This window comes from Camelus dromedarius, chromosome 5 (assembly GCF_036321535.1).
Source record: "Camelus dromedarius isolate mCamDro1 chromosome 5, mCamDro1.pat, whole genome shotgun sequence".
In the NCBI taxonomy this organism is placed as follows: domain Eukaryota; kingdom Metazoa; phylum Chordata; class Mammalia; order Artiodactyla; family Camelidae; genus Camelus; species Camelus dromedarius.
In genome coordinates, this window is record NC_087440.1 from 31,696,736 (window position 1) to 31,719,592 (window position 22,857).

At 46.3% G+C, this 22,857-nt stretch overlaps 3 protein-coding genes across 12 annotated transcripts in view; 1 reads left to right on the forward strand and 2 right to left on the reverse strand.

The window, feature by feature from the left end:
- Positions 1–15,283, forward strand: part of RNF212B (ring finger protein 212B) — a 56,408-nt gene extending 41,125 nt beyond the window's left edge. For 2 of the 4 annotated variants that reach the window (XM_064485827.1, XM_010989454.3), the window contains exons 13-16: positions 264–303; positions 605–705; positions 1,423–1,484; positions 3,002–3,620. In XM_064485827.1, the coding sequence (XP_064341897.1) occupies positions 264–303; positions 605–705; positions 1,423–1,484; positions 3,002–3,067 (269 nt within the window). In that variant the 3' untranslated portion in view covers positions 3,068–3,620. Of the gene's footprint in view, positions 1–263; positions 304–604; positions 706–1,422; positions 1,485–3,001; positions 3,621–8,451; positions 8,579–14,971 lie in introns of those variants that run through there. The other 2 variants (XM_064485826.1, XM_064485828.1) reach the window with 2 other exon arrangements.
- HOMEZ (homeobox and leucine zipper encoding) lies at positions 4,102–12,400 on the reverse strand. The gene is made up of 2 exons (XM_010989440.3): positions 12,196–12,400; positions 4,102–6,846 (listed from the first exon to the last, which is right to left on the reverse strand). Exons 1-2 carry the CDS (start codon positions 12,233–12,235, stop codon positions 5,273–5,275), a joined length of 1,614 nt encoding a protein of 537 aa, XP_010987742.1. The 5' UTR covers positions 12,236–12,400; the 3' UTR covers positions 4,102–5,272.
- Positions 15,284–16,878: 1,595 nt separating the features above from the next.
- On the reverse strand, positions 16,879–22,734 carry PPP1R3E (protein phosphatase 1 regulatory subunit 3E). Of its 7 annotated transcripts, none has more exons than XM_031453439.2 (4): positions 21,925–22,734; positions 21,169–21,624; positions 19,363–19,503; positions 16,879–18,462 (listed from the first exon to the last, which is right to left on the reverse strand). In XM_031453439.2, exons 1-2 carry the CDS (start codon positions 22,339–22,341, stop codon positions 21,202–21,204), a joined length of 840 nt encoding a protein of 279 aa, XP_031309299.1. In that variant the 5' UTR covers positions 22,342–22,734; the 3' UTR covers positions 16,879–18,462; positions 19,363–19,503; positions 21,169–21,201. The 7 variants fall into 7 exon arrangements, with proteins under 7 accessions (XP_031309299.1, XP_064341903.1, XP_064341902.1 ...); XM_064485833.1 differs by having other exon boundaries at positions 19,363–19,500; positions 20,308–21,624; XM_064485832.1 differs by having other exon boundaries at positions 20,308–21,624.
- Positions 22,735–22,857: the final 123 nt, after the last annotated feature.

Here is a 22,857-nt window from a genome sequence, read left to right on the forward strand (position 1 = left end):
GAGGGGAAACCATGGCACAGATACATTAGAGCACATCAAGGCAGTGATGGATCCTGGCCCACAGACTCATGAAAGGGAGAGGAAAGCACCTTTATGATTCACTGCTAGGTGATCTGTGGGCTTTTTCACTTGCCATTAGCCCCTAAGCCTAACCTGTATACCAAAAATCTCTGATCCCCAATTCCTTTGCCCTGGCCCCCAGAATACCTGAATCTCTTCTCAGTTCATGGATTATCTCACTGGCTCATTTTTATGCTTTCCAGAAACCCCTTCACCAGCTTCCACTCACAGCCTATCTTATAGGTAAGTAACACTGTTCTTCCTTTCACTTGGGATCTGTTCACACTGACACTCTGCCAGTAGCCTGGGGTTACTTCTCCACTGACCTGTATGTACCACTGATGTTTATAATCTACCTTGTAAACAAAAGAAAAGATTAAATGGCACTGTGTCTAATATACATCTGAATTACTTAATTGTATTGTGAGTTGTAAGCAGGGGATTTATTTCCTCTCCGACTTAAATGTATAGGCTCCTCCTTTACATATGCCTCTTACTTTGACCTTTCCTTTTCTCTGCTGATGCTTTTATTTCCCCTCTTCAGACCTTCACCTGCCTCCTCCGGACAAGGGATTTTTCCTTTCAGGCCATCCCTAAATGGGGGAGATTCAGGCCACATAAGAGTCCTCACTCCCAATAATTCAGGTAAGTTAACATTCCCGTAGGAGTGGCACGTCAACCATTGACAAATACACTAAAATGAAGACTTTCAAGGTGAAAAGAAGTTGGGATTTGCACACCCCACATCCCGCAAAAAGTACTATCTCAAGTTTGACTCCTTAATAGTCTTTGAGTTATCCCATTTACTTCACAGTGAAGGAAATTTTTGGATTTTACCTAAATATCACTCATTCTGTCACCAGGAGTCAAGTTCTGCTATTTGTCCAGAAGGTCAGCCTATGGAGTTAAATTGGCTTTTTGTTTGTTTGTTTGTTTCTTTCTTTCTTTCTTTCTTTCTTTCTGAGATCCCTATGTTGGAACATTGCTGGGAGCTCGGTGCTGAATTAGAATGATAAAACTAGCATCCTTTTTTTCCCTCATGTTTTCCAAAAAGGTACCTCTGTTAACCAGTCCTCATGATAAGGGTCTGTCACCTTCTAGAGCTCACCAAGATCTCTATATTGTCTCTATATCTTTCTAGTCACCGTTAAACTCAGTCTCAGCCCTCCATGTCAGCACCCCATCTTCACAGGAAAAGAATGGGCTTTATAACCAACTTCTTAAATTGCTTAGCTCATAGTCTTTTCCCTTCTAAGTAGCATACTGTAGATTAAGAACCACTTATTTATCCTGATCCATAAATAGCAATACTGAGGAACTGCCTGAGAAAGTTATCTTCCACCATTCTATTCTATCCTTCAGCTCAGAGGGAGAGCAGAACCACACCAGAGAGTCTTCCTGGTTTCCAGCTACCAGTCCTGCAGGTGAGTCCTGGCTAGTCTAACGTGTCTGTGCATGAAAGATTCAGTTAGGCTTGCAAACTAAATGCCTCATGCTGGTCTCCTGTTGAGGTGGTAGAATGTAACCAGTGGAGAATGACATGGATGTCAAGTGTGGTAACCATATGTACACAATTTTCCAGAGTGGTCTTAGTTTCAAAGATTCTATCCCACTGTCAGATTAGCTTCCTGGTTTGGGGTTTAAAAATTAGGTCACCTAGTGGTGAAAGGCTTTAAGGTGAACTAGGTGAACTAGGTAGGTAGACACAAATGACATTCCTGCAAGTTTCAAAGAAAACTATTTTCAATGGAGTATATCTTTTGGATAGAAGTACTGCTTGAACTAGGAAAAACCATTTCATATCTCCAGAGGTGGCTAGAATAATGTTTTGTTAATTTCTGAGACTGTGATTTGGGAAACAAGAGGAAAAGGGCACGGGAACGAGAAGAGAGGTTTAAAAGAATTAAGTGAAAAGTCCAGCCTTGCCTTTTAAGTTAAATTTTAAGGCTTGGGTTTTGAGGATATTTAGGCCAAGCTCCTGGTGACCTACTAAGGTAGTAAATATTTTTCTCTCATATTCCAAAATGCCCTTTATTTTCATCAGCAAGAAATTAGGGTCTAAGCCCTAAGAGGCAACACTGGGGAAATAACATCCTAAGATCTTCACAAATGGAGGTATTAACCTACAGATGAAAAAAGATGTAAAAGACATAAATCATCTGCAGATAAATGGCTCCCAGTTGGATCTTGATTGGAATAAACTGTAAAAAAAAAAAAAAAAAGAAAAAAAGCCCATTTATGAGACAGTTGAGAAAAACTGAATACCTAGTGGACATTTGATATGAAGGAATTGTTAATAGTTTTTTGGGCAGGCATGATGCTATTGTGGTTATGTTTTTAAAAATAGTTTTTATCTTTTGGAGATGCATACTAAAATATTTATGGATTGAAAGGTAAATGATTGTCTGGGTTTTGCTTTAGTGTAATCCAGTAGAGAGGAGCAGTGAAAGAGTAGAAATGAAAGAAAATTGGCTATGAGTTAATTATTGAAGTTGGGTAAGGAGTACATGTGAATTCATTATACTACTCTATTTTTGTATTTTTGCAAAATTTCCATAAAATTAAAAAAAAGAGTTACTGAAGAAAGTCCCACCTCCCCAGAGGCATAAGGATTCTGTGTCCCTGGTAATCATCTCTGGTATGGTAGTCATATGTTCCAGGTTTCCCAAAACTGTTCGATTTTCAAATATTCTACCTTATCACCACCATAAACTGCTGAAATATTCCAGTTTACTTATCATAAGTAGCAACAAAGCCTTTGTCACACTAGATGCATCAAATCTTAATTAGGAAAAATTAGTTTTCATGAAATGAAGAAAACTATGGGGAAGCAACAGTGGTGGTTTACTGTCACGATAAACTTCATATCATGACTTGAGAGGGCCTTACTTGCCCTTTTTGTTATGAACACCCTTAACTGCCTTCCTGTCCTGTGCTGCAGAATCTCTACCAACAGAGGCAGATGGGATTAGCCAGGGGGAGAGAAGCATGGAACACTCCCAGATAGACCATCTGCAAGTTCTGTGATGGACGGACGGTAGCATCCAATACACATTTAAGCATGCCGGCCTTGGAAAATGTACCCCTGCCTTGTTTCCTGGTTTCACTTTGTACCTTCTCTTTCTCAGTCTTCACCCTATACACCCTGTATTACTTCCTATGAAAGCAGTCAGGTCTTATGTAAGACTAGTGCTTCCGGAAGATGTGTATATCTCTCTCACAAGATATATGTAGCTCCCTTATTTCCTACAACTTGAAACAAAGGTTATAAAAACAGTTCTTGGCATCATTAGAGGTCGGGGAGGGGGTTATACGCTCATTAACCATGTTTTATTTCTGGATTTCGCTTTTTAGCTATTCTCCCACTGGCAGTGTTAACAAGCAACAACTGTGTTCCTTGCCCTAATTTATTATACTTTTTCTATTTGCCTATTGTTTCCTCTATGCCTAGTTACTATTAAATGTGTTGTTTTTCCTTTTTGTTTGGTAACAGTTGGAGACACAGGCTTTCAGCTTACCGAAGTACACAGATAATAAAATAAAGAGGATGCCCTTTTACATGCAACTCTGTTGTTATTACAAACTCTAGAATGACGGAATGGGCAAAGAACACTACCACTGAGATCAAATTTATTCTTTGAATACTAAGGGGTAGAAATGAGGAATTAAATGGCTGGGCCACTGGCAGGTGTACCTTAAGCAAAAATATTGGGAAAATGTAAAGATAGCATCTGTCTGAAATGAATTAGGTCTTGGGAATGACCTTGTAGCTTGGTGGGATCCCGCTACCCTTTCTGAAATGGAATTTATTTTTAAAGGCATTTCTAGACACCCCCTCTTCTGAGCAAGAGCCTCTGCTGTAGCAGGTGCAGAAAACAATCTGCCTAAGGATAGATACTGATCTACTGCCTTTTAAAGTTTTGTTCTTTTACTTTACTTCAACATATCCTGCTGCTTAAAAAAATAAATAAAAAGTATACTAAATCAGAAAGTTAATGGATTTGGCTCCATTAGTCTTTAAACCATAGAAGTAGCAAAGTGTAGGAGAAAGAAACAGTTTTATTTTTGGCCTTTTTATTATTATTCTAGCAATTTGGGGCTTCCACTCTTATTTCTAGATGGGTGAACCGATTGATATCTTTATATCTGACCCCAGCTGGTGAAAACCATTCTACAACATCAATAATTAATTCAGTTAAAGACCATGGTCCCTCTGTCCCCAAGACAGATACTATAAAGAGAGGGAAAAGTCCTTTTCCGGACACAAATTAAACAGCAAAAAGATAAAAAATCAACCTCTGTCATGCTCGGCAGGAGGGAGTGTCAGGTTTGTAAAACCAAACCTAGAACCTACCTGCACCTTCCTTCTGAACAGTAGAAACCATTCCCTCACCTTTATCCCTCTGTCATCTAATTCTACTTTTTTTTTTTTTTGAAGAAAAAGGACATCTCCCTTAATTCCCACCTTCAATAAATATCCAGCCTAAATTATTCTCCACCCAATTATTAGACTTTTTCACAAGCTCTGGGGGGAAGATTTTACCCTGAGACAAATAGTGAACAAAATGAGGATTTTGGAAAGAGATAAAAAGGTACAAGGCATAGTGGTCCCAGTATCAGAAATGAAAACATTCTGCTACCTGTGTGACTCCATAAAGCAGAAAAATATAGAAAGTCAGGCTGGTATGAGGAAGAGGCAATATCTGTGATTGACTGGGACATATTGAGATTCTTAGCTGCATTATGCATGGACTTGTGCTCAGAAAACAAGGGGTGCAAGGCAGCCTTATATTCCAGGGGAAATGGTGGCATGGGGGCATGTGCTGGAATTATCAGTGAATCAAAATTCTTTACTCCTTTTCTGCCCTCTTACAGATGTAGGCCCAGGCCTGGCCTCTCTGTAGTACACTAAGGGAAAGGAACAGCAGATATGAGGAGAGCAACAACCTTTTCCCAGCCCCATAGTTTGGACCAGACCCTGAGCACTCTTCACTGAGGCTAGAGGTTTCTGCCCATCCAATCCCCACCTCACCTCATACTCCACAGTCATTGGCCCTGGTTCACCCTCACTATATCCCCCATCCCCTACCCTCAAGAACACAAAGCTTTTCAGGTCTTTGCCACAAAGTAATTTAAAAAATGTGGTTTCTTTGTTTAAACACTTAATTGGTTCATGTTTTAGTAACAGATCTCCCCTCCACCAGCCTCCCACTCAGTCCTGTATGATCACATCATCATCATCATAGTCATCTTCTTCCTCCTCCTCTTCTTCATCCTCATCATCTTCTGGCAGTTCTTCCTCCTCCTCTTCCTCCTCTTCATCTAGACAGACCACCACTTCAGCTGGCTCAGGTAATCGAGAGTCAAACCAATCCAGTACCTGCTGGGTGCTAAGCCTTGATGCTCGACTCAGTTGAGGGATGTCACTTTCCCGTAGCCGTTGGTGGGTTGCCCAGTACCTCTCCAAGGGTCGTATATCCGGTGGGGGTGGGGGGATCGGCAGAGGCGGTGTCTCAGCCCATTCATTCAAGGAGCGGGTTGAAGGTGGTGGTGTGGGAATTGCTGGATCCTGGAAACTAGGGGCACCAGGTACTGCGTTGTCCCGAAACCATTTTAGTTGCCCATGCTTCAGGGCATAGCGTGTGTCACCAAACCACTGGATGATCTCAGGCCGTGGTAAACCAGTGATCTGCTCTAATTTATGGTAATCCTCACGCCGTGCCCATTGGCACTGTAAAAAAAACGATTTGAGGATAGCCAGCTGCTCTTTGGTTTTGCGCTTGGTCTTTCGCTGGCGTTGCATATCTGGGGAAAGGTACTCTGCAGGACCAACCCTACTTGGTGCTGAGTTATGCCTTAGCCCCTGGGGCCAGGCTGGCTCCAGATGTGGGGGTAGCGCCTGTTCATTGGGTGACAGTGGCTGTGGGGGTTTAGAGGTGGCAGTAGCTCCATTAGCCAGTACCTGGAAAGAGGAAGAAGAGGTAGAGGAAGGAGGAGTCACATTAGATGCTGACTCCTTCTTACAACTACTGGCAAGTGATGAGATTGGTGGGGGCTTATCCCGAGCACGGGGCTGGTGGACAGCTGTGGAGTGGTTCCAGGAAGCAGTACCTAGGCCATGTGACTGGTTGGGACCCCTGCCTGCCTGCTCCTTAGAGAGGCCACTGCTTTGAAGATCCTGCCAAAGTCGTGACTGGTGGGGGAATGCACCACTGCCAGGTGCTGTCAGGGGCTCCTTCGCTTTCTGGTGACTCAGTGGCTCTGAGGACTCCTCAGGCTCTACCTTCAGTCCTTTCATCTGGGTGGGCTCGCTAAGATTCAGGGGCACTATTCCCAGACCAACTTGTTCTGGAGGTGGCATTGGAGGAGTCACCTCCTCTGGGGGCCGTCCTGCATGGTGAGTAAAAGAGAGAAGAGATTTGAAATGGAGCTGGTCCCGATGGTAGATCACTCGGGCTCGAGTCTCTTCTATTTCTTCAGATGACCAGCTTATGCCACAGCGGAGGCGCTGGGCCATGAACCAAGTCTTGACTTTCTCCATCTGCAGCCCATAGCGTAGGCAGAGAAGGGCAATGTCCGCTAAACTGGGATAGGGGAAGTAGCTGAAGGTTTGCAGCAAGTGTTCATTGCCATCCAGCTCACTGGTCTGGGCTGCTTGGGTCCACACAAGCTGTAGCTCCTCGGAGATTGGAGGGAGGCAGATGAGCCCCGCAGGGGAGCTATTAAGACTGCTGGCCTCTTTATTAGGAGGCATGGTGCCTTCTGATTTGCGCGCTTCAGAGATAGCTGTAATAAGAAGAGAAACAGCTCAATCACTGGGGCTCCTTCAGCCCATTGGTCAATTTCTACCAAACAAAATGTTGGACTCCAAAGCAATCAGCTTTCTATCTGTCCTGTGCTAAACTGCTTCCTAAAGGGCTTAACAAGTCATTTAATTTTCATAACTTTATGAATCATCAGAGCCTGCTATAATTCCCATTATACATATGAAAAAACCAAAGTTCACATAAGTTAAATTGTCCCAAGTTATAGATAGTGTTGTCACCAAGAAGAAAATCTGTCTTTAGAGGTTAAGAAGGAAAACATCCTTATAGCCTTTATCTTTCCAATTCAAATTCACTTCACCCTTTAAGTTCATGGAATACCTGTCACAAAATGAATACTCACCATGAAAACAGGACGAGGTCTAATATCAGAATGCTTTAGCTCCTGACAGTTTATCTCTAGAGTTATCTCTAAAATGTGGAGAGGCTGGGAATACAACGTGTGAAAATCTAGAAGGGAGGGCAGCACTGTTGCTCTGCCCAGCCCCCAGCCCCATTTTCTTTCCCTTCTGGGTAGTGGGAGTGTTGTGGGGAGGAGACTGATGGTACCTTTAAGCCCTAGCAGGAACCTGATAGCTTCACTTTTTTCTCTCAGGATGAGATAGGTCAGCTATCTGGGATAAATGGGGCTTACTCCCCCGGGGTTCAGGTCCGGTGAGGGTAGAGAGAGGGGAATGTATCCTCCCCCAAGTCATCCTCGGAACAAAGGTTATTCCCCTCCCCCCAGCCTTTGTCTCTCCAACTGCTCTGCCTCTTCCTTCCAGGGAGCCTAGAGGGCTCCCTCAGACCTTAACAGCCCCCTCCACATAGGGCGGAAGGCTTGCAGCTCTTATCTCTTCAGTCCAGCTTTCTTCTCAGGACCAGGTGGGAGGTTTATAATAAATTAAAACCAGGTCCCACATGCTGCCCAGCGGCGCCACAGCTCCCAGGGTTGTGATGGGTACGGGGACTGCAGGGAAAGCCTCTGACTGCTTCAATCCTGGAACACCTGCTCAAGTTATTTCCCAGAATAATGCTATTGACCAAATTTTAACTCAGCAACCTGTGTAGGCATTAGTGACTTTAACACATCTGTCACCCTTTACTCTTAGAGGAATCCCATCTGAGTTTATAAATACTACTTCTGATATGTTTAGGATGGGACAGGATTCCTATGTAAATGCTTGTTCTTTTGCTTTTGTTAATGAAGGTACTAGGGATTGAACCCAACACCTCTTTCCCCATGAAAATGCTACGTGATGAATTGTGAAAAATCTCAAGTCCAAAAAGTTACAGATAGAACAGTGTAATATCAGGGATTTTATATGATGATCAGAAAAATTCAAACAACAAGTTTATACTGTACAGCACAGGGAACTATATTCAATATCTTGTAGTAACTTATGGTTAAAAATATGAAAACGAATATACGTATGTTCCTATATGACTGAAGTATTGTGCTGTACACCAGAAACTGACACAACATTGTAAACTGACTATAGTTCAATAAATAGATTTTTTTTCAATAAAATACATTTAAAAAAATTCAGAAGCATTCTAATATGTGTTGCCATTCCCTTTTAACAAGCAAATCTTAAACTGAAGGCCATGTGGATCCTGAAGGCAGCACAGCTTGAAGTGAACCTTAAGCAGGTAAACGGAGGCAGCATGGTATGTGAGTAATAATATGATTAAGGCCAACCTGCAGTTTGAATCCCAGTTCTGCTACAAGCCATGTGATCTTGGGCTAAAGTTCCTGAACTTATAGGAGCCTCAGTTTCTTCATGTGTAAAAAATGGAGACAATGCCGAATGTTATGTAAAGTTACATATTTTTACAGAGCACCTACTGTGTGCTAGGGTCATGTGCAGCAGGGCCGGAAGCTGTTAAGAGGTGGAGGTCTGGGGGGAGGCAGATTTGAGATGAATCACAGCTCCACCACTCCCTAGAGTACTCTCTAAGCCTTAGTTTCCTATCAGAATAAAAGGAGATCATAACGGCATCTACCTGGCAAGTTTATGACTAAATGAATAAATGCACCTGACAGTACGCCTAGACCAAAGTAAAGGCTCAGTAAATAACAGCTTTTATCATTGCTTAAGCCTCATGGGGTGATTCTGATAAAAGGTAATACTCCTAAATAACAGGAAGTGAAGCAAAGACTAAATCCTTTAAAATCACTGTTTCAATCTGTTACCGCAAAGTCCTAATTCTAATGAGCAGTGAAGGAAACCAGGGTTATCTCTGATTTTGTACATTTTATATTTGGGGAGTTGGATGTAACTCCAGAAAGGATTTGGCAGCTTTAAAAAGGTATCAAAACCACTGCTTTAGAATTGAATCCATAGTTTGGATATAAATCCTTTTTGACTGCTAGGTGAATCACCAGTGTGGTAGCTCTACCTTTACCCTCCAGGGTCATCCCAGACACAGCTGAGTGGCTGTGAGGAATTGCTTGCATGGCCAGGTACTAAAACACCATTTAGAAATTGTGGCCCACTGGGAACACCACTGAATCTAAGCTGGAGAATATTTTATGATCCATCACTTGACGTCCACTTAACCTTATTTGTGTCCTGTTCTTTAAGGCCACAGTAATGCTTTAGATACAAGGAAAAGGTAGCATAAAGAATAAAGCAGTCCAGTGTGGGGATGAAGGCTGCCAGATGGGAAATAAGGCAGGCACAGCTCTAAGCCTACAAGGAAGCATTTTGCTTTTATTTATGGTTTGCTATCCTTCAGATTTTCACGACAGCAGCTTGGTAGTTCAGCTATAACATGTGGTAATGCAAATAATCATATTTGGTATACTACATACATCCACAGCTTTCCAATTACACAAAACATACGTTGTGGTAGACTTCCTGGTACAGAATGGTGGCTTAAATCAGGGAACAGCTGTAGAGCTGGTACCTCCCTGGAAGAATCTGGCTTTGCAATAAGAAGAAACTATAACCAGGGAGTGGCCCATGAGAATTTTAAGAAGGAGAGGAGAACCTACAGTAATCAAAAACAAGACTACAGTGTCTTGAGTTCTTGTACTTTCATTTGGAGAAAGTAGAAAGAGAAGAGATTCAAAGCTGGAGACATAAAGACTCCTCCAGGCAGAGGTGGTTGGTGGTATTATAAATTCTGAATTATTACTAAATTTATATCCTTATTAAATATGCCAGATATGTCCCCACTGCTACTTAAAGTCATTAATAAAAAATACAGTGTCAGGATAACACCCTTATTTCTCTTTGGCTTTCCATACCCCTGGACAGATGGCAGAAAAGAATGGGCTGCCTTAAACTTCCAGTGTAGGTGTTCACACAATCCTAGGGAAAAGAAGTCTAAGGTACTTGAGTCTAGGCTTATGGTTAAAGCAGGAGACACATGAAGGGAGAGAGCAGATATGATCCTGCTAAATTCCCTAAGTGTTTTGTTTAGAGACCTGTATGTTTCTGAATGAAATGTGTTTTGGTGATAGTTTTCAGGGCCTTACAGGACTTTTAGTGATATTCAACTCACGTGCTTCTTAACTTTTTGGATCTTGAACATCTTTGAAAATCAGAAGTTATAAACTCTTAGGAAGTTACGACTATCCCCCTCTTCAAAAAACACTCACACTTACATATATACTCCAGGGGTTCACTGCTTGCCCAGAAGCCCAGGTTAAGAAACTCTGCCCTGTGTCATCTTAATAAAGGCAATGGTGGCAACTGCTTAAGGAGGAACAAACAGCTTATTATGAATGAATGGAAAGAGTGGATGGAAGATTCAAGAGAATTTGAATTAGTCTAGAAGGGACTAGGTATTGGTGATACTAGCTGGAGAGAGTAGAACGGAGGGGTATTTAACTGGACCAGGAGTCTGGCTTAAATGACTCCTACTTGATTACAGGATCAATACCCATAGTGCACTGGATACTAGAGACTGGTAAGCTACTCTCTACTGTGCCAAAATCATCCGCTTCTTCAGCTGCTCTGTGTGCTTAGGCTAGTGGTGTGTGATTCCAAAGCTGCTTGTGCCCATTGTTTTTCTGTATTTATATAATAATTAAACATCAACATAAACCTATGAAAAATTAGTGCATTAAGAATGGTTCTCACGAAGACAAAGTCAAATGCTTTGGAAAGACATAATACAAAGGAGTGTACCTTAAAAAAAATGTTGTCAAGTTGGGAGTGGGCCAGACAACTGTAAAAGACTGCAGGGGCAGGGGACTTAAAAATCTCAACCTGCATTCAGGTTCCTTCAAAAGTGTTTAAATTCTCACTACACTTTAAAGAAACCAAACCTGGAAATCATAGATGATGAGAGGTAGTGGCTCCTGTCTCAGACTGCACATAAGAATTACCTGGGAAACTTAAACCTGGGCACCCACCTCCTCATTCTGACTTAATAAGCCTGGACTGGGGCCCGGGAATAAGTAGTTTCAAAAGGTTCTCAGGTGCAGCCAGATTTGGAATTCGCTTATGTAGTTTATACTAGAAAAACAATTGGGAACACCAATCAGCAGACTTACACAAAGAAAACGCCTGGACACTAACCCAAGAGACTGGTGAAATTAATACACTTTTAATGACAATGATTAAGATATGTATGCATCATTTAAAAAATCCCCAACTTTAACTGGCTTTTTTGTTTTCAGTTACTGCCACCTACCTATCCTAATCATAAAACGCGCTTCAAATGTATGGTGAGAAGGGGGTTCATATGGTAAAAGATCTCATCTGGACCCACATTACCAAACAGGTCTCAGCTTGAGTCTTCTTTCAGTTTAGAAGTCTCAGATTAGGACGCAACACCAGGAACCTCTGAGGACTCCGGTTCTCACTTTCCTGGTTGGTTTTCTGAGTATGGCTGGGTAGGGGTGAGCAGGGGCAGTTTCCCTTAAACCCTTCATTCCCAAAAGCCACTGCTCCCTAGGAATAAGGCCAGGTTTCTGTACGTGTGTTGAGGTCGCAGAGGTAGTCACGGAGGGGAGGAGGGGAGGCCTGGGAAGGAAACGTTTCTCCTATCCTCCATTTCACAGGCAGTCTAGAAGGCTCCAAACTGGGTCAGAGAACAAAAAGTTGCTACACTTGGGGGGATGAACCCCAGGGAGTGGGCGAATCTCAATTCTCTCGCCAAGGGCGTCCCAACCCAGCCTTCCCCTCCTCCCTACACACCCACTCACCCTCCCCCAGTTACAACAGGGAACCAAAAAGTCCGCAGGAGAAAGGAGAGAGAACCGGGCGACTTCGAACCTAGAATTCTCCTCCCCCTAGAGCGGGGATGGGGCTCCGGAGGTCGGAGATCGTACAGGGTCTGGGAGGGGAAGTCGAAGGGGCTGGGGATCACTCACCGCGGTCCGGCCCGGGCGGCGGCTCCCAGCCTCGCACCATGGGCCAGGGGGAAAGGGGGAGAAAGGGCAGGGGGCCTCCGGGGTGGGAGTGGGGTTGCTGCCCGGTGCGGCCTGCTCCGAGCCCACCCGCGCGGAGGGCCGGGACCGGGACTGTCCCCCACCCCCCGCCCCCGAGAGGGCGCGCGTCTAGCCCAGCCCTCCTCCAGCGAGTTGGAGGCGGGGCGGATGGGTGGGGCGGGCTCCGGGGGCGGTGCCAAGTTGGCCCGAGTTCTGATTGGTGGACGTGGGCAGGCGGGCCTCAGTGGAACGGACTGGGCCGGCCATTGGCTGGGTGGGACTCGGTTGACGTCAGCTATTGGCTGCGTGGGCCTCAGCCAGGGTGGCTATTGGATGCATGGGGCGGGGAAGATGTCCCCCAGGGCCAGGGTGCCGTGAATAGTACCTCCCCTCACCCTCGCCTAGTGGTCGCCGGATCTTCGGAGTCCACTGGGTCCTGTTCCTCCTGGAATTCCCCAAGGAATTCACAGCAGTTTGCTGAACTATCCAGACCACCTACAACTACTCCCCATTTGTTTCCTCCGGAAGGAAGACTTTTTCAGTATCCCTTTGCCCTCCTCACACAGGAGACGTGCGTTTCCTTACGAGGGCCCAACGGCCATCCGCAGCGTCACTGTAAATGAAGCACTTAGAGCGACTAGGAACTTGTTCTTGGGATGAATTACAAGTTTTGCCACCTGAAAAGAGGAGGCTCCTAGCGGCCCGACACCTTAGGCCGCTTCCTGGGGCCAGTTGTCACCAGACAGGTGTTCCCAAAGACGAAGTGCTGGACGGGTCACCTTGTTAGGACTTACCAGACCCCCAGGCTGCCCTCTCTGCCCTAGTTAAAGAGGACCTGGACCTGTGCCTCATATTTGGGGACCTTGGTTTTTGCTGTCAAGAAACGAATTACAATAAAATGGGCTTTCCACCAAAACAGCATTTCACACACTGAAATGCTAGGCCAACAGTTTGTATAGTTAGGATTCTGTCTTCTGACTAAAACTTGGGAACAATACTTTGTGAAGTGACTCTTTTGTTCTCATGCTGGTCTCCTCTTGTTTACTTAGGTCACAGTAGCTTATATAGCTACAATAACTTATAAAAACAATTTCAAAATACAGGTTTTGCCCTGTATTCCGCAGACCTCACCCCTCCCGAGGTACTCCCCAAAAGTCAACGACCATAACTGCTACTTCTGATTCTTCATCACTGCACTCTTAAGGTCTAGAGCTCTTTAAGGGTTGCCAAGCATCAGAAATGTATCTCTACTTCAGTTTGGAGCCCTATTTTCTGTTGCTGGCCCTGCTTTTGCCCTTTCCTCCCCTTTCTCCCTCAGTTCATTTAGTAGCAACGATCCCAACTCCTAAGAGCCAGCCCCATGTCCTTCAAACTAGTATCTTGTAAAAACATCACAGGAGTAAGCACCAAAAAGACAATATTCTCAGCTTTAGAGTTAAAAACTTTTGATCCCTCAGGGTTTAAGCTAGGGCTGGTGGCATATTCAGACCTTCTCCTAAAGCATGACTTATTACAATAACCCAATTGTTTCTGTGTAACAAAGGAAGGGAAAAATGAAACATTTTAGGCAGCAGCAGTCCTCAATTGTCAGTGGAGTTTTTTGTTGTTACTGTTGTTGTTTTTAAGTAAATGTGATGTCCCAGCGAGCACTCAGTGGAGGTTTACAATCCAAACAATGAGACTTGATTGACCAGGAAGAACTCATGCTTATTTGGCTGGAAAGCCAGGCAGGCCTATAAGAATTTAGTGACTGCCCCTGGAGGGTTCAGTCAGTCACTCTGGGCATCATTGATCATGGGCTTATAATTATGAAACGTAGACAACTCAGCCACCTTTCTTGTCTCAGAAGGATACTCACTCCCAAATCAGGAGTAGGGTACAGAATTGAAGACAGATTTAGGAGAGGAAGAATTCAGGGAAAGAGAAGAAACTCCTCTGCCCAGTTCTGGAGAGCAGGCTGAAGCTTCCCTCTTTTATGGGGGCTTCACCCTTACACTTTAGAGGTTGGAATGGACTGGGGTGGGGGAGTGGAAGAGAAGAGGTCCCAGATGACATCAGATAGGGAAAGTTCTCACCTTTAACAAGACAGTAATCCTCCCAGCTCTTCCAGGCATTAGTGCTAAAGAAGAGGGACTTAACCATATCATCCTCAATCTTTGATGAAATCTCCCTCTCCTTTTCCCTTACTCAGTGATATTAGCAGAGCTGACCAGAGACACATTTACCCTATAGCTAAGGAAGATAGGGGAAGTTAAGGGCCTTCCCTTGCACAGACCTCTTCCAAAGCACTGGATGAATTCCAGCAATGTGTTAATAATGGTCTTAGGTGTTTGTAGAATTTGAAAAAAAAAAATTAAACTGCAATTGGTTAAGACTGATGTCCCTTTCCTTCTGACTTCCCCTCCATCACACTTTTCCTTTTGTCAGGTGGCAGTGGAGGGGCCATGGGCATTTGGGGATTGACTAAGGAAGCTGAGTTGGGATACATTTAGTTTGGGTTTAGAAGGTATACATCTGTGGTTTGCAGTTACTTCTGTGAATAGTTAAATAGTAAATATAGTGTTATGGGCTGAACCGTCTACCCCTAAAATTCATGTTAGAGTCTTAAACTCCCAGTATCTCAGAATGTAACCATGTTTGGAGATAAGATCTATACAGAGGTAATTAAAGTGAAGTCTTTAGGATGAGTCCTAATCCAATATGACTGCTGTCCTTATAGGTGGAAATCTGGATGCAGACATGCACGTACGAAAGACTCAGGAAGAAAATGGCTATCTACAAGCCGAGAGAGAGGAACCTCAGAATGCAGTCAGCCCTGCAGACACCAACACCTGGATCTCAGGCTTTTAGCCTCAAAACTGTGAGAGAATTTCTACTGTGTAAGCCACCCAGTCTATAGTATTTTGTTATGGCAGCTTTAACAAACTAATACATACAGTTTCCAGGAATACTCCTAATGTCAACGATTCAGAGCTTATGACATTCATTATTGTAAATTTGAAAATGGCTCCAAGATCTTACACCATATATACTAAAGAAACTTGGTAGTGTTTTTCCAAGTTTGACAAAAATCCAAAAAAAAAAAAAAAGTGACATTATTACTTATAAGGTGTGAAGATAACATTTTTCTAAATTATCAGTAATTTTTCAAAAAAGTAATCATGTAGAAGACTGATTTACCTCTCTATATTCTTTATGGAAAAATTATATATAGTCATCATATGAAAAGACTATCAAAATCAAAGCACATGCAACCAAAAAACAAAATAGTAGGAAAAAATATATAGGTTTGCCAGGTAGGTAATTTTAAAAACTTGTTATTTTTCTTGATTTTGTGATACCGTGGTTATTTGTCAGCTTTTTTAAAACTGTACATTATCTTTTCTCATCCTAAAATATATTCCCTTTGGTGCCTTGTGTATTTACATCTCTTGAAAAGGGCTCCTAAAGTTGTATGCTTCAGGCAACCAAAACCTTAGATCTATTCCTAGGACTAACCAAATGGATATGGTGAGTTTCCACCCCATTTAGGGAAACCCTGCTCCAGTGTTCTGTGCTTCATCATAAGAAACATCAGAGGTGAGTGCTGACCAATCAGAACTGCAAGTATTGAGGGTTTGGGATAGCAAAAGCTGTGATGGAGTATGCGGAATATTCAGACCAACCCACCACCAAAGATGAGAGAAGTCCAGAAAGACTAGGGCCGCCGAGCAACCCCAGGCAATCAGCCATGGAGGGAACCCCTGGAGAACCCTCACTTACCTCTCCTTGGATATCTGCTCCTCATGCTGACTCTACCCTTCAGCATGTCTGGTTTCAATTAGAATGCATACTAAAGACTGGGTGCTCTGCAGTGACATCACAACTTGGCCATTATGATGTAATGATGAGGCATCTGATTATTCTTGGGCTAGGGCTTACCTATAAGGAACGTTGTTGCATTACTTTGCAGGTAATTGGACTCTCATCTTTCAGGTGGTGTGGGAGTCAATACTGATAGAATTGGATCTTTTTCAAGGATGCTTCCCTTTAGTATCTATTTCTGTTGCTCCATTCTGGATTTAGACAGAGGTCCTTGCTTTTTCTGTCCATTGTTATTTCTCATCCTTTGTTTTAGGGTTGCCATTGACAGGGAAAAGGGCTTGGCTCTTCCCTCTAGTGCCTAAGGAACAGAATGTAATTTAGCTGGCCCACTTAAGAAGAGCACCCCATGGAAGGGGGAACAGGGGGCTTTTACCTGAGCTGTTCCCTTTAACTGCACCAGCAGCTGATGCTCAGTGCTGGGGATGTAAGCGCTGGGCTCTGGTAACTTTCCTTACCACTACCCAAAATGGGGGTGCAATACTCTAGGGGTGTCTTATTTCAGTGCTGCCCAACTCCTCCATATCTCCTTCCCATCCAACTTTTGCATACCCAGAGGACTCTCACAGACAGGGAACAGGATTTTTAAGAAATTAGATGACCAAAAGAAAAAAAAAAAAGAGAGAAAAAAAAAGATTGAAAAAAAAAAAAAAGGGAAATTAGATGACCAAGAAATGGGAGGGGGTGAGGGGGAGGAAGGAATCTTGCCTCTGGGTCTCTTCCACCCTCAGCCCCAAACCAACAATACTTCTCAATATCTTATGATATGCTTTCTTTTCATATTTCAATTTTATTTAAAATATGAGGTCTTTTATCCAGAAGGGAGGGCAGCTGTGTGAAGAAGCTGAAGTGAGGCACCATGCCAGTGGGTTTGGGGCCCGGTGAACAGGGCTGCACTGTGAGGGGGGTGGGGAGGCTCTGGGAGGGCCTGATGAGAAGTGGTTCTGGGGGATTCACATAGCAAACTTTCATTTCCTTGCTAGGTTAGCTATTCCATGGGTAGATTATTCAGTCTTTTTAGCAACTTCACTGTTCTTCGGCAATCTCATCGAAAGAAGTGCCAAGGCTGGGGACATAGCAGTCCCTTCTGTTTCTCTTTCCACCTGGGCGGGGAAGGGAATGGAAACTAGAAGCAGAAAATGAAACATGCCTGATGTAACCCCCTGCCATGAAAAATCGTGGGTCTGACTACGTGGAGAGAGGCCTGTGTAATACTCTCCTGCTCCATGTGTGTGGCCTGGACTGGGATGTGATCAGGGGGCCTGGGTTTAAGCCCCATCTCGAGATGCACTAACAAATTATCTGAACTTGCTGGAGTCATTTCTCATCTCTGGACCTGTGTCCTCATCTGTGGAGGAGTCTGGACAGGATGATCTCTAAAGACAAGCCTTTTCAGGTCTCTTGATTCTATGACCTGCTAATTGCAAGGATCCAGAGGAGCTCCACAGAAACACAGGAGTTAGAAGCAAGGGAGTGTGGGAGTTAGACTGGAAAGATGAGTTAGAGCTTATTATGAAGAGAAATGATGAGCTACATTCATAAAGGAAAACAAAGGAACACGAGGAATGTATTGGAAGACATTTGAGGGCTGGTTCTCTCTGCAGTGTTTCTGGAACCCAAGCCCCAGACCATGGTGATGGTTTCTCTGATGGTACTTCTCAGTCTACTGCTGACACGTTATACCCTAAATTGCTCCTGTTCAGGCAGTCAATACTCTTTACAGGAAAGTCCCTACCACAGTGCCTGACACATGACACATCTCTAAACATTCTGCCAAACTCCTAGTGTTTCCCATGTCAGATGAGGCTATCAGCTCACCTCCAGGCCCTGGGGCAGCTCTGTATAGATAGAACCAGGAGACTCAGGTATTGGCTTTATAAAGCTGAGAATGGGGGCATGGGTGAGCCGTGGTACTTCTTAGAGAAGCAGCTCAGGAACAATGAATTCTCCTTGGTTGCCTGCCTCCAACCTGTTTGCATTTACCTGCTTAGTGACACTAGGGCTCCCAGAGAGGGCCCAAGCACAGACCATCCAGCAATTGTCCTAGTTGGGGACCCTCTTAGTGAAAACTTTAGGGAATTGGCCTGTTCAATGTTCGTGGGGGTAGTGGGAAGAGGCATAGCAGACCAACAGGTGTGGAGGACTGGCTAGCGCCAGGAGAGAATCCCAGTGTACAGAAAGGCTGGAGTCCAGATGGGTTCCCCAGTTCTCCAGCAGGCAGGTGCAGCTGTTCCTCACTGATCGTGCAGAGCTGGGACACTAGCACAGGACACAGCAGCAAGCTCCTGGAAGGAGCAGATGAAGCCTGGGACCCTCAGTGCTTTGCCTTCTCCAAGCCAGTTTGGGAGACTGGGAAGATGGAAAGACAGAGCACAATTAGAAACTGTAGGGGAGGGTATAAATCAGTGGTAGAGTGTCTGCTTAGCATGCATGAGGTCCTGGGTTCATTCTCCAGTACGCCATTAAAAAAAAAAAGAAAGAAAGAAAAGAAACTGTAGTCTTTTCCTAATTAGAGATATGTGGCAAGGGTTGTTGTTTAATGGCAAAGTTTTGATTTTGTTTTTAAAGGAAAATATAACATCATGGTTATGCACAGAGGCTCCAGCTTCTGCATTCACAGTCCTAGCTCTGCCATTTACTAGCTGTGTGATCTTGAACAAATTACTGAGCTTTTCTGAACTGTTTTCTCTCTAAGACAGGAATAATATTACTCAACTCTGGGTGGTTTTGAGGATTATAATGCATGCAAGACACCAGATTTTGGTGGATATGTAAACGTGAGCGCTTAGGACTGCTAACACAGCATAACAGTAACACATACACATCAAGCAAGAGATTATTACACAGAGCCTTAACCCAGTCTCCCGCTCCATTATTCTCCGTTGGGCTCCTCAATGATAACTAAAAAGTGCATTGGTTGGTGGCTTCCAGTACATTTTCTCTCTTCACTCTGCTAGAACTTTGACCTGAAGGTGATCCACAAGACGCATGAGATTGTTTTCTTCACCAGATAAGAATGATGTTTAAGTGGGCACTTGTTTGAGGAGTGACTCCAGGTTTCTCTCTTTTACTCATCCTTCTTCAAATTAAGGCTTCGGAGAGGAGGGGCATGGTCACAAGCTCCACACTCTACTCTGAACGCACATGTGGGCACATGTGCATGCACTGTCTCTCACTTAGTGATAAAAGGGGAATCCAGAAATTTTTGAGAAGTCAGTAACAGAGAAAAAGCTGTGGGGAGCTGCTTACCTGGGAGCTCCTTGTTCATCTGCAGCATCCGGAACTGCTTTTCCCTCTTCTCCCTTCTAGAAGACTGTCAAAAAGGAGTCTGAGGGAGGAAGGTGGATCAACCATGGTCTTGTAGAAAAGGAAGTAGGGTCTCCACCCCTTCTGGAGGGAGAAGGAATAGCAGAGATCAACAAGGATGAAGGGGGAGGTGGATGGAAATAGAGAAAATGAAGGTAAATGGCCTGTAAGCTAAAAGAAAAATGAAAGCAATGAGAGGGGGACAAGGAGAGAGGAAAGCAAAGTTTAGGCAGAGGGTGAGAGAAAAGGAAAAGCAACCAGCAGAGGAGAAACACAAGGCATGAGTGAATGGGTAGAAAAGTCCAGCTTTCCCATTTCACTTGCTCAGAGTATGGAACTGACTGCCATCTTCTGGTACCACTCAGTTTTCAAGTTGCTCTGATTCTTGATTTGAAATGTTTTCCATTTCTTATACCCATGATCCTTTATCCTCAAGAAAGCCCCCAGTATCGTTTCCTTTCATCTCTGGGCTCCCAAGCATCACTTCCCCCAACAGAGAGGCACCTCCCCAAAGCTGTTTCATAGCATCCAGGCTGGAAGTTGGGGGGTGGGGGGCGGCAAAAGGAAAAAGCAAGGGGCAGAAAGTGCTGTGGTTTGAAAGAGGGCCTGGAATACCCTGAGGCTGCTGGCTGGTTATGGGATGCTTCCTGGGCTCTGGAATGGGTGTCGAAACCTGGAGGACCCATCCTCAGTCCCAACCAGACGCTTGGGTCGCTGTGTGTTCTAGACTGCAGCACTCCAACTGTAGGCTGGAGAATGTGGCTTCTTATCCACACTGCCCCTCACAGATGGTAAAACGTCAAAGCAGGAAGGGGCCTAAGAGATCACCTAACCCAAATCCAGTTTCCCAAGGAGGAAATTGGGGCCCAGAGAGGTGAAGTGACTTGCCCAAAGTTATGCAGCTAGTCAGTGACTTCCTTTTCTTCTGTGGCAGAAAAAATCCTGTGGCTCACCTGTCTCTTGACAAATACAGTCCATAAAGTGTTTAGAGGTCATTAGAAGGCACCCAGAAAGGTAAGGCTGGCATTTTTCTGGAAGCCCCTGAGTGTACCAACCCCTTGGGCACCACATTATTTGGCTACAAGGACAGGCCTGGAGTTGGTTTTGCTTTCACTTTAATGCCCGGAGCTGCCTGGAGGCTGGAGGAAGGAGCTCTGACTGTTACCTGCCGTCACTCCCCAGCCAGTGGAGACTTAAGTCAGGGGCTGGCAAGGGTGACAAGGGATTCCTGTCATAATGCCAGGGACTGAGGAGCGATGGCCAAGTTCTGAAACTTAAGCAAGGCAATTATGGCTGAGTTAAAGCTAGGAAAGGCAGGGCTGGGGGACCTGCAGTGGCAAAGGCTGGTAAGAGAGGATGAGCCAGCAATCTAAATGACTTCAGTTGCGGTGGGCTCCTTGTACACACAAAATACCTCCTCAGTCCCAAACCTTTGACTGCCCCTAGGCCTGGCGAACCCACTCACTTTCTCCCAGTGCCCGTTCACGGAAGAGAACGTCACCATCGTCCCAATTCTTTTGATTTTTTACTACTCTTCCAGCACCCTTTGTCTCTCATACCTTGAGTTCCTTCCACTCACATCCACTCCAATTTCCCCCATTTTCATTGATTCCATCCACTCCCCATACCCCTTTGGTTTCTCCCATCCTCCTCGCCCTCCCCCACTTGACTCTCGGGCAGCTCCCCGCCAATCTCGGTTTCTCCCATTCCTCCCCGCCAAATCTTCGGGCTCCCCCAGCCCCCGGGTGCCTTTGGTTTTTTCCGCTGTCAGCCGCAGGTATCTCAGATAAAGTGGATCCAGCCCTGGGGTTCCGGAGCTCCGCCACTGCCCGGGTGCTCGGGCCCATGTAGAGCATAGTCACGGCCGCCGTTGTTGTCCCAGAACTCGTGGCCCGTCACGCGGTAGCGCAAGGCGAAAAGCAGGGCGCCGCCAATGGGTGGCGCTGGCAGGCGGAAGGCGAAGCGGTCGGCGCGCGGCGGAGGCGGGGCTGGGCCCGCGTAGGCTGCGGGCGCTTCGCGTTGGCTCCGCCAGCCGTCGGCGCTCCAGCGCACGCTCACGCGCTTCTCGTAGGCCAGGTCCAGCACGCGCGCGCTCCCGGCCACGCCCAGCGGGCCCGCCTCGGCGCGTTCCAGGCAGATGCGCTGCGCCTGCAAGCGGGCGGCGAAGCTGGGCTCGCTGGCCGGTTCCAGGACTGCGCGCGCCTCCTGCGGGGAAAAGGGGAGAGGAAAAGAGGAAGCCCGGGCGAGAGGAGGGGAGAAACAGGGGGCGGGGTCAGGGCGAGGCACCGGACCAATCCAAGACTGTCTAGTGTCCCGGCGGTCAGAGGGGGCCTAGCTGGGAGAGTGGCCTAAAGCCACTCGCCAATGGGGACCCCAAAAGGGGATGAGTAAGAGCAAGCCCAGGTCGGGGGTGGAGTTGGGTGCTCTGTGGTAAATCCACTCCGACACGCCCGCCGCGGCCAGGTGGGGGAAGTCCCGGGGAAGGGGCGTGCCTCTGCCGCCTACCTGGAGGCCACGGGCGCGGGGCTGGCACGGCGCAAAGTGGCGGAGGGCGTCCCTCTGCAGCTGGACCTGCACGTGGCGGGGCACCCGGGGCAGCTCTCCCGGGCGGAAGCGGCGGACGGCGGCCAGCTCCAGCCCTAGCGCGTCGGCGAAACGCACTCTTTTGCGGGTGTCGGGGCTGTGGTTGCGGGGTGGCCGGGTCCCGCCGCCTCCGGCGGGCGCAGAGCGAGCCCGGCGCCCCCGACTCGGAGCGTGAGCGCGGGATCGGGCCCCGAGGCGCGTCCCGCCCTCGCCTGGCTCCTCCTCCGGCTCCTCCTCGAGGCTGGGCCGCTGGCTGCGGTAGTAGGCGCGTTCTGTCAGCGCGGCGATGAAGCTCAGGTTGCGGGGGATGTCGGTGCGAGGGGGCCGCTCGCGAGACATGGCACCCCCCCCACCCCCGTCCCGGGGCCCTACCGCAGCGCCACCGCGCTGCCTTCCCTTCGTGTCTCCAACCTGCCTGGCGTCCCTGAAGAAGCTTCAGACGTCCCTCGCAGTTGCGTACTCTCCTTGCTGTCACCTCCAGAATCCTCCACCTCCCCCAGCTCTGCCTCGCCTCCGGGACTACCTGTCCCTCCCACTGTCCGTCAGCTCCCAGGGTCTTAGACCATCACCTCCTGCGAGCTGTCTGCTCTGAGCGTGCGCTCACCCTTCGGTCCCGCGGCCCTCGTGGGCCCTGGCCTCCGCCCACAGCCCTCTGACAGGTGGCTCCCCATCTATCTTTGCTGCTGCTGCACCAGGAGGCGGGGACTCTACCCCTTCCGTCCTGAGACCACTCTGCCTTCCCCCCCTCCCCCTAAAAAAACGGTCTCAGCCTTTCTGGCACGGGAAGAGTTAACACAGAGTAGAAAGTAACCTTTCCTTTTCTTTTAGAAGGTTCAAAACGCCCAGCCTGTAACT

Bases quoted from the DNA above. Each gene is read 5' to 3' on its own strand.
- HOMEZ (XM_010989440.3), bottom strand. From the start codon at position 12,235: ATGGTGCGAGGCTGGGAGCCGCCGCCCGGGCCGGACCGCG. The intron at 6,847-12,195 runs GTGAGTGATCCC...TTCTTATTACAG, and splicing joins GCCGCCCGGGCCGGACCGCG to CTATCTCTGAAGCGCGCAAA.
- PPP1R3E (XM_031453439.2), bottom strand. From the start codon at position 22,341: ATGTCTCGCGAGCGGCCCCCTCGCACCGACATCCCCCGCAACCTGAGC. The intron at 21,625-21,924 runs GTAGGCGGCAGA...TTTTCCCCGCAG, and splicing joins CCCGCGCCCGTGGCCTCCAG to GAGGCGCGCGCAGTCCTGGA.